The sequence below is a fragment of the Pararge aegeria genome, chromosome 7 (assembly GCF_905163445.1).
Source record: "Pararge aegeria chromosome 7, ilParAegt1.1, whole genome shotgun sequence".
Lineage (NCBI taxonomy): Eukaryota > Metazoa > Arthropoda > Insecta > Lepidoptera > Nymphalidae > Pararge > Pararge aegeria.
In genome coordinates this window covers 19,532,848-19,545,442 of record NC_053186.1, presented here as the reverse complement: position 1 = coordinate 19,545,442, position 12,595 = coordinate 19,532,848, and the positions used below count along the sequence as shown (strand labels likewise).

At 37.7% G+C, this 12,595-nt stretch overlaps 1 protein-coding gene across 1 annotated transcript in view; it reads left to right on the top strand.

The window, feature by feature from the left end:
* LOC120625135 overlaps nucleotides 1-12,595 on the top strand; it is a 99,169-nt gene that overhangs the window by 76,067 nt on the left and 10,507 nt on the right. The window contains exons 47-59 of the mRNA XM_039892080.1: nucleotides 363-560; nucleotides 1,274-1,435; nucleotides 2,004-2,115; nucleotides 2,418-2,680; nucleotides 3,148-3,290; nucleotides 3,996-4,158; nucleotides 4,660-4,803; nucleotides 4,977-5,076; nucleotides 5,733-5,884; nucleotides 6,391-6,594; nucleotides 8,684-8,864; nucleotides 10,293-10,405; nucleotides 10,751-10,898. Of these exons, the coding sequence (XP_039748014.1) occupies nucleotides 363-560; nucleotides 1,274-1,435; nucleotides 2,004-2,115; nucleotides 2,418-2,680; nucleotides 3,148-3,290; nucleotides 3,996-4,158; nucleotides 4,660-4,803; nucleotides 4,977-5,076; nucleotides 5,733-5,884; nucleotides 6,391-6,594; nucleotides 8,684-8,864; nucleotides 10,293-10,405; nucleotides 10,751-10,898 (2,083 nt within the window). The remainder of the gene's footprint in view (nucleotides 1-362; nucleotides 561-1,273; nucleotides 1,436-2,003; nucleotides 2,116-2,417; nucleotides 2,681-3,147; nucleotides 3,291-3,995; nucleotides 4,159-4,659; nucleotides 4,804-4,976; nucleotides 5,077-5,732; nucleotides 5,885-6,390; nucleotides 6,595-8,683; nucleotides 8,865-10,292; nucleotides 10,406-10,750; nucleotides 10,899-12,595) is intronic.

Genomic DNA, 12,595 nt, shown 5'->3' with positions numbered 1-12,595 from the left:
AAAACATAGCAAATCGGCAAGCTCATAACGATCTGCAACAGAAATTAAGTACCAATCTGCTGTCGCCCAGATGGCTAGAAGTTTACATACTTACTTCAAATAGATATTCACTTTTTCTGCACTTGACCATGATGGACTACGGCTTAAACCCTCCTCATTCTGACAGGAGACCCGTCTTCTGTAATGGGTAAGAACTTTGGCTAAGAACTTTGGCTAAGAACTCCAAGCAGTGACATTAAAAGTAACAGTTATAGTTCTGCATTAGGACAACCACAATTGTAAATAGAATAATATATATTGATAACAGTTTTTAAACCAAAACAAAGCTGATATTATATTCGTATTTTTCTTTCGTAACACAGAAACATCCTGACCGGCATGCTGAAGGTCACGAAAGGCCATGTGATAGTCAGATCAGACGACCCGGGGGGTGCTCGCTTAGGTGTATGTCCGCAGAAGAACGTGCTGTTTGAATACATGACCGCCAGAGAACATGTTGCTTTGTATGCGCAGTTGAAGAGCAACCAGGCGCTGGAAGAAGTGCAAGATGAGGTTAAGAGGTAAGAGAGAAAGATCTAGCGTATCTTATAAAAGTTTAGCTGGCAAAGGTTATTGCGTATTGTAGATCTGCTGAAATATTTCTGTACAATGTATATATTCTTTACTTGTAATTTGCAGGTCATGACACTCATGCCATTTCTTTCAGTTTTAGTTTCAAGCCTAAAAGATTGGAGGATCAGGCCTACAAGGACCTAAAACTTTTATAAAAAAAAATCCTATATTCGTCTTAAATGTTAATTGACAATAAATACGCAATTATGCATAAATCCCACAACAATGATTCCTGACATGACAATAGACGAATGAAATCAATTTATCTATCTATTTAGATAGACTTGCATTAAACCCATTTTTATTTATTTGCGTAAGCTGGGAATCCTTTGTTTTCACAAAAGTTTAACGCTTCATGATAGATTTACACAATGCAGCATGTTTGACTGTGCAATCTTTTTACTATTATTTTTTTCCACTACAAGTCAGCTCTAGACTCACCTGGTGGTAAGTTATGATGCAGTCTACGATGGTAGCGGGCTAACCTGTTAAGGAACAGCGTGGCAGTTATACCCATACCCCTAATCGGTTTCTACGCGACATCGTACAGGAACGCTAAATCGCGTATTTATATCGTGATTAATCGTGTTTAAATTAATACTATTTTCTTTTTAGATAAGGTTTACTAACACTTTAAGATTTAACTTGTGACTATTTGCAGCATGCTTCACGTCCTATGTCTAGGCGACGTGTGCGACATGCCGGTTGGGCAACTGTCGGGCGGCACGCGGCGTCGCTTATGTGTCGCGCTCGCATTCATCGCGCGACCATCGCTGGTGTCGCTCGACGAGCCTACCGCTGGTGTGGATCCCGCAGCAAGACGGTACATGATCTTGTTGATACTCATGATAATTGCAATGGCAATTGACCTAAATCTTGACTATGTTGGCTTACCTGATAAGAGTGACTAGTCTGTGAAATTGGGCTCGTTGCTTAGACATTTCATTTCTTTCCAAAGCTAGCACAAAATTACTAACGTTAACTTTCAGTTATTGACCATTACTATTTCAACCAATTGGCGGTCATAGCTCAACATCCGACTACGTATATGTCATCTTTCAGCAAATTGCTTGATTTTACCTAAGGTACCAAGGTGTGAACCCGGTGGAAGTAGGTGGGCTGATCAGTTGCGGATAAGACAATTCAATAACTCTTAACAGGTTTCAGTTCAATTTTGGCACTGACTTTTACTAATAACTTTAACGACGTCTTTTCTTCTCCTCACTTTTTTTCACGAAGTTAAACCATATTGGGTTGTCGATTCTGGCAATTAGGTTTGCTTGAGGTCTCTTTTATATTAAACCACCAGGTCGATGGCGGGTGGCTATTGCCTCTAATCTAGCTTTAACAATATATTGAAAAAAAAATCATTATTTTCTGTAATTCTGCAGAGACATCTGGTCCATGATAATGAGGCTGCGAGAGAACAGGACGATCCTGCTCACGACTCATCACCTTGACGAAGCGGAACTGCTGAGCGATCAAATCATTATCATGCACAAAGTAAGAAGCAATACCTTTAATAATTACGTTTATTTCGGATAAAATTCCACATTTTAAGTATGCATAGAACCTATTCTAAGAGGTATAATGTTTATGTTAACACAACCCATCATTGGACAATCCAGACAGGAAGTTAGTTTGGGGTGGTTGAGTTTTGATCTAGAGATAAGTATCGACCAAAACCAATTGTATTGGTTAAGGCAGGCTGGGAGGTGCATGAATCAAAAATGCTGTGAAATTAATCCTGGTTCTAATATTTCATTAATGTACACCAGTTTACATTGAAATATGTTATTTTTTAGGGACAAATACACACTACTGGTTCACCAATAGAAATCAAACGAACTTTGGGAAGTGGCTACAAATTGACTGTTATGTACCCTGACAAGAAGATACAAATTCTAGAAGATGACGCTGAGAACGACGTGGTTATGATAGAAGAGAAGACGAAGAATCTACTAGCAGTTACCAGGAGTGTGGTTAAGAATGCTAATCTAGTTGACATTAATGGATTGGAGGTTGAAATCAACCTGCCTTTCTATGATGCCGATGGAGTTAGTAATAAGTGAGTTTTGATATACTATAAACATATATAAAAACATTTTGGTATACTATAAATTTAAAGTTTATAATTTATTTAAAATACAATAAAACTTTAACCAAAAAGTAGGAATATCAATTCGACGCATATTTCGGAAAATCTAAATTTTCTTCTCTCTTCGATTTACTTTATTTAGTAGCAAGTCTTATTTCAATTAACTTAATCTGATGAGGGTCTAAAGAGATGAAGGTCACAACTCTCTAACCGACAACAGTGTGACTCGTGATTATTAGTGCAATTTAGTACTTGACCGTCAATTTGGACCATTTTAAGATTATCCATTATATACAGCATTTAAAGGGAAGATCCTTATATGGAAAAACAATAAGTATGAATTAATTAATGAGTGATTGTGAATGATATAGTTTTGACTACTACGGTATACTTACCTGCATTAGTATGCATCTAAAATATGTTTGAATCATTTGCAGTTTCCTGGAAATGTGCAACGCATTGGAGACGCGGGAGAGCGAACTCAGATACCAGAGCTATAGCCTGGACTGCAGCAGTCTGGAGCAGGTGTTCTTCAACATCTGCCAACAGGCTGACGTCTCTCACAACGGATTGGAATACGGTAACATTTACATCGCGATGGATGACGATCTCTTTAGCGAAATACCTCTTCTCTCATTTAAGTTACTTGTACCTAATAGTTAAAAGTCCAATAAGTTTTTCGAAAATACTTTAAATAAGGAGATATTTCATTGTCATGAACATAAATATTTTGAAGTTAATAATCGTTTGCTTAGCATATTATTTTATTTATTTGCACACATTGATTGGTGTATCATCATGTTACCTTTTTCCCCGTGTTATTTTAAATAAGCAGAGCACGCACTTCTTCTTCTTCTTCTTCTTCTTCCACGCACTTTTGAATAGCCGTCAACTCACTATCCACTTCTTTTATACGCATATCCTCTTTTACACAATGTAGTTTAAAAATCTCATGACGATGTCCAAATAGAAATGGTTTTAAAAGAAATGCCAAGTATTTAGGGAATCTGAAATTGCTATCAACTCAACTGTCAGACGTTTCCTGCTGATCATTTGTATCGCGTGTTTCCTTGCGGCTCTTTTAACAGCATCCGTACACCATGTGGGTCTTCCAACTCAGCGTTTTCAGGTGCCAGATCTTATAAATTTATATTTGTTCTTAACAAGATTTTATTACGCATATTGTTGATACCACCTTCAAGTGATCACACAACTGTCTATGTTTACCTTCTGCGTTCCTCGAATAATGTAGTTACTTTAAAAAACTATTGTTTTTTCGTTTCAGATATATCATCAGTCCCTGATTCTTCCTCTAAAAGTGCCTCTACGTCGAGTATCAAAAACGACCACACTCCTCTGGTACCACCAGATGGTCCTCTGAAAGGTTCCACGTGGCAACAGTTTGTTGCTTTGATGTATGCGCGGTACTTGCACTACTTAAGGAACAGGTTAGTGCAATCCAGTACACTAATTTCATTTTTACACGACTGCTAAGTGTAAATAAGGTTATTATTGTTTATGCATGTTGCTTAATGCCTGAACAAATTAAGACGTTAGAAAACTCTCTTCTTCTCGAGTAACAGCGACGGCTTCAGCGCGACCAAACCTAAGAAGAGAAGAAATATATTCTGTTGTAGAAATATAAAAGCGCAGAATTACAAACATACAGAATACTCATTCAGCCATTATTGTATGCAGTGCACTGTGTCCAAAAACATTGAAAACGCCCAGTTTTATCTGAAACGTTTAGAACATTAGGGGTAAAATAATTACTTTCAACTGCTAAATGGTATTAAGTGACTAACAGTTTGTTCAAGAAACATCTCTAAAGGGGAGTGGTTTATGATACTTCCATATTAGACGTGTACATGGATTCTGTAAGTTCTTAATTCTGTGGTTATAAGTCGTGTTTCGTTTGGGCACTCATTAAAAAATATTTTTCCCCGTAGATGGCTGCTATTTCTTTTGATAGTGCTACCGTCCGTATTCATCACGGTGGCAATGGGTTTCGCCACCATCCGTCCTCCCGCGGACGCAGAAGTGGCTCTGAAACTGTATACCGATATGTACGAAGATTCTACGCAATTTTTAATGTGAGTATTTCACTAAATAAATCGCGGTAATTGAAGAAAAAAAAATCATCACACTTGCTCACTTGTAACATAATCTACCGAATAAAAGAGATACAATGTCATTCTAGATTTAAAAAATTGAATTTCAAATAAATCTGCCTACATTATGCTATGATATAATGATTTTGTTACAGAACGGAGCCATCGATATATTCTAAAAACATCGATCCAACATTCGCCCAAAACGTGGTGAATAATTTGAGACTTGAAAATTCACGAAATTGGACTTATGAAGTAAGATTTTGTACCTACTCTTAGAAAACATAATGTTTATAATGCTTTTAATCTATGTTCTAGAGGGTCGCCTTTTAAAATCTTTATAATATTAACAAGGAATTCTCAGCGCTAGCTTGCAGTTTGGAAATTGTCATTGTCATCATGATAGCTTCCCTAGTCTAGTGGTATAGATGTTAATAGTGGTATGCTAGTGGCATTCTTAACTAAGGATCATAAGGTTCTGGGTTCGATTTCCGGAGATTTCCGGAACTGATTAGATTTTGTATTGATTATCAAGAATTACCTACCTACTTATAAGCCCCGAGTAGGGTAATTGCCGGTATCCATCCCAGTGCCTCAGAGAGCACGTGAAGCTGGCCTCCTTCCTAACATGTGAAAATAATCTTTAAAATCCGCCAACCCGCATTGCAGCACAGTGGTGGATCTTTGCTCTAAAGCAGTGGGACGTTAACAGGCTAACTGAGTAAGTTGGTCGACACAGGAATACACTTTAAATGACGTGTCTTGCATGCCAGTGTTGCTTTTATTTATAGGCAATGGTTTTTTAGTGAGCGTCTGCTTGCTCTTTCATTTATTTATAAATAAACATAGAGCCTCTAAATGGGGTAAAACATTGTGAAAAAAAAAGGCTAAGAATTCTTGGATATTTCCAGGATTCGCCGAGATGCCAGTGCGTGGGTTCGGGTCAGCAGTGCGAGGTGGAGAGCCCCCGGCAGTGGGCCCGCCCCGCCATGATGTTGTTGCCTGACGTGCACACCCTCAATAACTGGCTCATTGACTCGCAGCAAGCTTACATTGAGAAAAGGTTTAACTTACGTGTTTTCGTCTTCAAATAAAATCAAAAATACCTTATTGCACACAAGAACGAAACAGAACAAGACTTCTAGTGATTTCTTTTAGGAACAATTTGTACTTTTTACGATTTCATGGACGGAGGAATATGAAATTTCCCACGTTGCCCTAAGTACACGATTATTCTTATTAAATTTTGGATTATAATTATTTGGAAAAAAAACAGGCAAATTAACAGTGTAGCTTTCGTGAATTCTGAGATTAAAGAAGTGTAGTTTTTTAGTTGAAATAGACACGAAATTGCGATTTTTTTGTGAAAATACAAGATTTATTTACAAAGTATTCTATCAATTACAATAATTATAGTATAGTTTCTAAATTATATTCACTAACCTGTGAAAATACAACAAACAACAATTTAAGCCTCCAGGACTTTAAATGAAATAATTCCAACTTTTATATATTTTTTTAAACGTCACGATCTACGAACTCGAGAAAAGATGTTTTCTTTACATATAGATACGCCGGCTTCACCTCCGCCATCAAGAACAACGTGACGCAGCTGGTGGCGTGGTACAACAATAAGGGCCACCATGCTCTGCCGGCCGCCATCAACGCCGTCAACTCCGCCGTGCTGAGGGTGGTGTCCGGCGAGCGAGCGGGCATCACCGTGTACACGCACCCCATGAAAATCTCCAAGGAGCAACTCAACAAGGATACCGTGTAAGTTCTCTAATTGATACGCTTTATGAGGAAAAAGTTTAACAGACCTTTGCTGCATTAAAGGTCTCTTTCAATAATCATAAAAAAAAAAATAAAAATAATTTTATTGTTCCATAAAAATTACAACATTTATAGAGGATCGCCTGAGGATGCTCTGGTTTCGGAGTGAAACGTGCGTAAAGGGTACATTGCCGAAGATCGTTTTTTCGAACGAAGTTTGGAGAAATTATAAATTACACCAAACAGATTCTTCTGATTTTCGCGGAGTATAGCAAATTAAGCTTCATTTTCATAATATATCATGGAATTCCGCAAAGGAAGCCTGCTTTTTTCCAATAAACTAAACTAGTTTTTAATTTAGGAACATGCATAAAGCGTGTCGAGTAAAAGTCACAAATTATTAATGTTATGTTTATCTAAACTTTAACCGCGATTTATCGCGGAAGCGTGCCCGCGTACCAGCGTACCACCTACGTCAGAGTCCCGAACACACTGGCGAATCCCGAAAACCGAACGAACGCGAGAGACCACGAACACTCCCGAATAACTACCTCGCGGGGTTCCGCCACAGGAGGATTTGCCAATAATCACCACACTGGGCAGACGGGTTGATGATAGCAGTAAATGCTAGTAGTGGTACAGCGGAGCCTGCCCGTTCTCCGTTAAATTTCCTCAGTCGCCTCGTACGACACCCGCGGGAAGGGGAGGGGGTTTTAATAGTATGTTATTTTAGCGGTCACCACATTACAGAACTAGACGCCACAAAAATCCTGCATTGCGCTAGCGAAGTGTTCACTAAGAATTAATGTTCGGACCTCGGTCCCCGAGGACTATCACCCGCTCGGAGGAAGATCTTCCTATTGTTACGGTCGAGCGTATCAGCATAGCTCCCGTACATTATAATTGACCAGAGAAGCAGACCGCCCACCTGATGATAAGTTGAATACCAGAGCAAAAATTCCTAGGGCATGCAAGGAACACGTCCTGTAACGCCCTGTGCCCATCAACGTGAGGCGTAGGTGTTAAACCCTATGTGCGTGTGATCGTACCAACCTCTATGCCCTTCACTCACAAACGCTCTACTACTACATAATTGCTCCTGTTTTTATTAAAAGCCATGTTAAGCCTGGCTTGCGATCTCATATGATGAAATCCGTAAGTAACAATATCAGGAGATGTTGACTTTACAATGAATAATTGTTAAATAACAATTAAGTACTTACGGTTTCGGAGCGAAATATTGCCGAGGATCTGTTTGGTGTGCAGTATGCGGATTGAAGTAATTATAAATTACACCATACAGATTATCCTGCTCGCTGCTTCGCAGAGTATAGCAAATTAAACTAAATTTTCATAATCATCAGATGTGCGAGAAAAACGTCTTCTTTCTTTCTTCTAATCGCTTTTTGGACTAAAAAGAATAATAGTGACATCGGTGATAGGCTAGTGGTTAGAGATTCGTCCTCTCACGCGCTTTTAGTTTTTCGGAATTTAAAACATCACTTACCTTTTAAAACCCTAACTGTGGGGTACTGGAATACCTGAGAGCTCTCTAATACGTTTTCAAAGGTGAGTTCAGTCTAACATACGACACTAACTGCTGTTATAAGACCACAGCGCTTACTGCTGCATCAGATTAACGCCGTTCAAACGAAGTACAAACGAAAGAGTAAAACTAAGACTATTATTATTATTTTCTCTGATTAGTAATTTAGTCTCCTAAGTTAAATGGGTAAACTTTTATACCACTTAATTAGTTTTCTATTGCTTTTTTCCTTTTTTATTTCTAAGAGATTTTGCATTAACTTGCTATTATAGATAATTTTAATTATTGAGTACAGTTGAGATTATGTATCGCCCAACTGCTCCTTACAATGTTATTTGGATAGTGTTTTTAATTACATATTTATTATAAGTATATTATTACTTTTTGTTTAGATTTAAGAGCTATTGTAATAACTTGTTTTCTGTCCCTAATAAATAAAATAAAGACTGAAATGCACGCACACTCGATATTCTTTACCGTTCCAACAGCACATTGCGATGTGAAATGATCCAGACTCCTCAAGTTCACGTCTTAACTTTCCAGCTACCAGCACATAGCAGATGCCGGCATATCCGGAATGCTGCTGATCGCGTACAGCTTGGTGAGCGCGGGCGCTGCGGTGTACCTCGTCACGTCGCGGCTCAGCCAGGAAAAGCACCTTCAGATGCTGTGCGGCGTGTCGCCCGCTCTTTACTGGGGCTCAGCTCTGCTATGGGATATGGCTGTGAGTTAAAACTCCATACATTATTCAAATTACAAATATATTTTACGTGGTTGTAGGTGTCACCACGTGCGGGATGTTGAGTATAGGTATCGTATAATGCTACCGTATAAGCACCTACGATTTGCGCTGTGTTCTCCACCGGATATATGCAATAATTGAATTCATGAGATTATAACATTATATTTTACATAATTCTCGAATGTAACATATATATATATCACTGTTACATTAATATGTACCTACTTATTGGGCACTAGTACTAACAGTGAATGCGGGACAAATGTCGTGTAGCGCAATAGGACGTCAATATACTAAGGCTTAACTGCTGACGTCGATGTCGCTATACTGTGAAATACTTCAAATTAACAAACCGTATAATTGAGAAGGTCCACCTTTCTAAATTGTCTAGTTTGGTTTCGCCCTTACCTTTTAAACATCAAAGCAGATACACCGAAAGGTTCTGCAGCGTTAGAATACTCTTCCAGGTTCCGTTATCCCTGATAAAGCCCTTAACTCAAAGAATAAATATCATCATCTATTTACGGGAGCGCGCCCCCCATAACATATTTGTGTGATAGTTGACTTCATGACTTATTCTGTTATTTATGTATTTATGCTATATTAAAGTATATATTAGTTTTTTTTTATATTTATTATGTTGTGTATTATTTTATTTGTGTAATCTTGTTATTCGTTTTATTTTTTATTTCTATGCACAACCTGCAGTCTGTTATCCTCATGTTTTACTTATCCTAAGGTTTCCTGGCAGAGATCGCGACTAAGCGATAAGATTATTCTTGTTCTGTTTTGTTTAACTTGTAATTTTCAAATAAAGAGTAGAAATACATAAATATTTAAAAAGCTCGCTTACTTATATGCGGCTCCGTGACGATGGCAACTTGGGTACTGTTGAAAGTTAAATGAACGAACACATTTATTAAGTTCGATCTAAAAAAAATCTTGAAGCTTAAGTACGGAGACTGATAAGAGACCACCAACGTGTAAGATATAAAAAGCTAGAATGCCCAATGAGAATTAACGTTAGTATTTTAAATACTGTAATAATTAATCGTCTTTATTACACTACCTATGTTCAATAAGGACCAAAGCTAATGTTTTAAAAAAAAGTTTTTCATCGAAAGGGTGATAAAACACTAATATTTGTACGGTTTTAGATGAATGAATCTTTAAATATTTGTCTTGTGATTTCAAATTTAGTTTTATTTTTTAATTTATACCATTTTATGAGCTTTAAATTAAGGTGGTGGTGGTTGTTTACCGCAAGTACCTTAATATAATGTCCTCTGATCTGAGATCTCCCCTCGTTAGCAAAAAATGTATTTTGTATACCCACATAAACATCAAAAAAATAACAACACGTAAATGAATGTTTTCTAAGTAAATAATTTATTTATATCTAATTTGCAGATAATAGTAGTGAACATGGCGATAACGGCCGTCGTGTTGGAAGCGTTCCACTTCTCCGTGTTCGTGGCGCGAAGCAACCTGGCGGCCATTTGCATACTGATTCTACTTTATGGGTACGTCTTTTGCAACAAAGCTTCCGTGATTCTTAGGGATGGTCACATAATAGTTCGAAAACGGTACAATTAGTAATATTAGGTCGCTATTGAAATAAAAAATGAAAAAAAAAAAATTACAACATAACATTGCATTTATGGCTGTTTTTTTCCTGACGATTGAGGAGTTCCCTCCTACAAATCCACTGCTAAAGTTAGCTTTAGTAGCTTTTTCTTCTGAGCCTGAGGACAATGAAACAGCTATAGAAGCTCCTTTATCTGAGTCTGCGGTCAATGAAACAGCTATAGAAGCTCCTTCATCTGACCATGAAGGCAATAGTACTTCAATGACGTGCTTGCCACCAGGTACGCGTGCGCAGGCGCGGTGCACGTGGCGGAGAAGCTGTTCTCGGAAGCGAGCCTGGCCACCATGCTTCTGTTCTGCGGCAACGCGTTCGTCGGCCTCGTCGGCATCACGCTGCTCCTCATACTCGACATCATCTCGGAGTCGGACGTGAGTGCTACTTACAGTACTTTTGAAATTTATATACGACTTTCAATGTCGTGCACATTATTCTAATAGTCAAACCCTTTCATTTGGTAAGAAATGTCATGCGCCATTTTATGGTTGTAGCCATCTTGGATTTGACCTAGCGTATATTATTCTACTAGGCATGTCCTTTCATTTGAAAGACGGTTGGCGCAGTGGGCAGCGACCTTCTGCATCTAAGGCCGTTCGATTCCCACAACTGGAAAAATGTTTGTGTGATGAACATGAATGTTTTTCAATGTCTGGGTGTTTATCTGTATATTATAAGTATTTATAGTTATCTAATTACCCATAACACAAGCTACGCTTACTTTGGTGACGATGTGTGTATTGTGGTAGTATATTTATTTGATACACATTGAGGGCGTCGTGAAAAAAAATGTAGTTCGCCATTTCGTGTTGGCGGCCATCGTGAATTTGAAATTAAGTGTATATCATTCTACTAGGCCTTTTATTTGATACCTATATTGAGGAAGTTGTGAAAATGTTTTGTTAACGGCATTTTACATTGTTACATCCACTCAAACATAGCTGTGTATGTATTGTCGTAGTATATTTATTATTAGTACTTTTTATTATAGCTTTCTTTATATAGAACATTCCCGGCTAATTCACCAGCCTTTACTAATTCACCAGACAGCATCACCAGGTTTCATGAAGATGTTTTGCACTTAAATATTCTGCTTTATGTTTGGGTAACATATCTTCGCAACTACCAAACTGTAATGAACAGCAGTCTTTGACTCTCTCTCTCTTTAGTCGTCATGACTGAGGATCGTGATCGCCGCTATGGCGAGAAATCTTGTGATATATAATGTTTCTCCATGGGGTCCTGTCCAAGGCCATTTGTTCTGCTTTGTAGAAGGTACGGGCAACGGTTTCTGATAACCGGGTTCTCCCACGATTACGTTTGCCTTCTACATTCACCAAAAAACCACTATCAACTTTTCAATGCTCTCGTTTCCGCGTCGTGTGATATTGACTACTGAGCAGTTAAAGAGATAAGACAAGTTCGAATGCGATATCTATCTATATATTGTAAATTATGACAGTCTATAGCCAATACTTATTTAAAAATTTAATGTATGTTTACAAAAATATATCAAAATTAAAAAAAAATGTGACTGCAATAATTTGAACGTTGGAAGCAAAAATAAACTTGCAGTGCAGTACACTAGACTTGACGGCCGATTGGCGCAGTTTGAAGCGACCCTGCTTTTTGAGTCCAAGGCCGTGGTTCGATTTCCACAACTGGAAAATGTTTGTGTGATGAGTATGAATGTTTTTCAGTGTCTGGGTGTTTATATGTATATTATAAGTATTTATGTTTATTATTCATAAAAATATTCATCAGTCATCTCAGTACCCATAACACAAGCTACGCTTACTTTGGGGCTAGATGGCGATGTGTGCGTTTTCGTAGTATATAAAGTATATAAACACAAAATAAGCAATTAATTTAAAGGAAATTGTATACGATTTTACAATAAATTACTGGTTGATATCTTGGGGATGACACTAAAAAGTAGTTCAAAGTTCAAAGTTTGTATTAGACCAAAGCTTATAGAAAAGTCCTATTATAGTATAAAGAATTACGTAAATGATAAAAAAGGTTGGGTGTGAACAATTGCTCTAACCAGGTTGCTTCTTAAATATTTTCT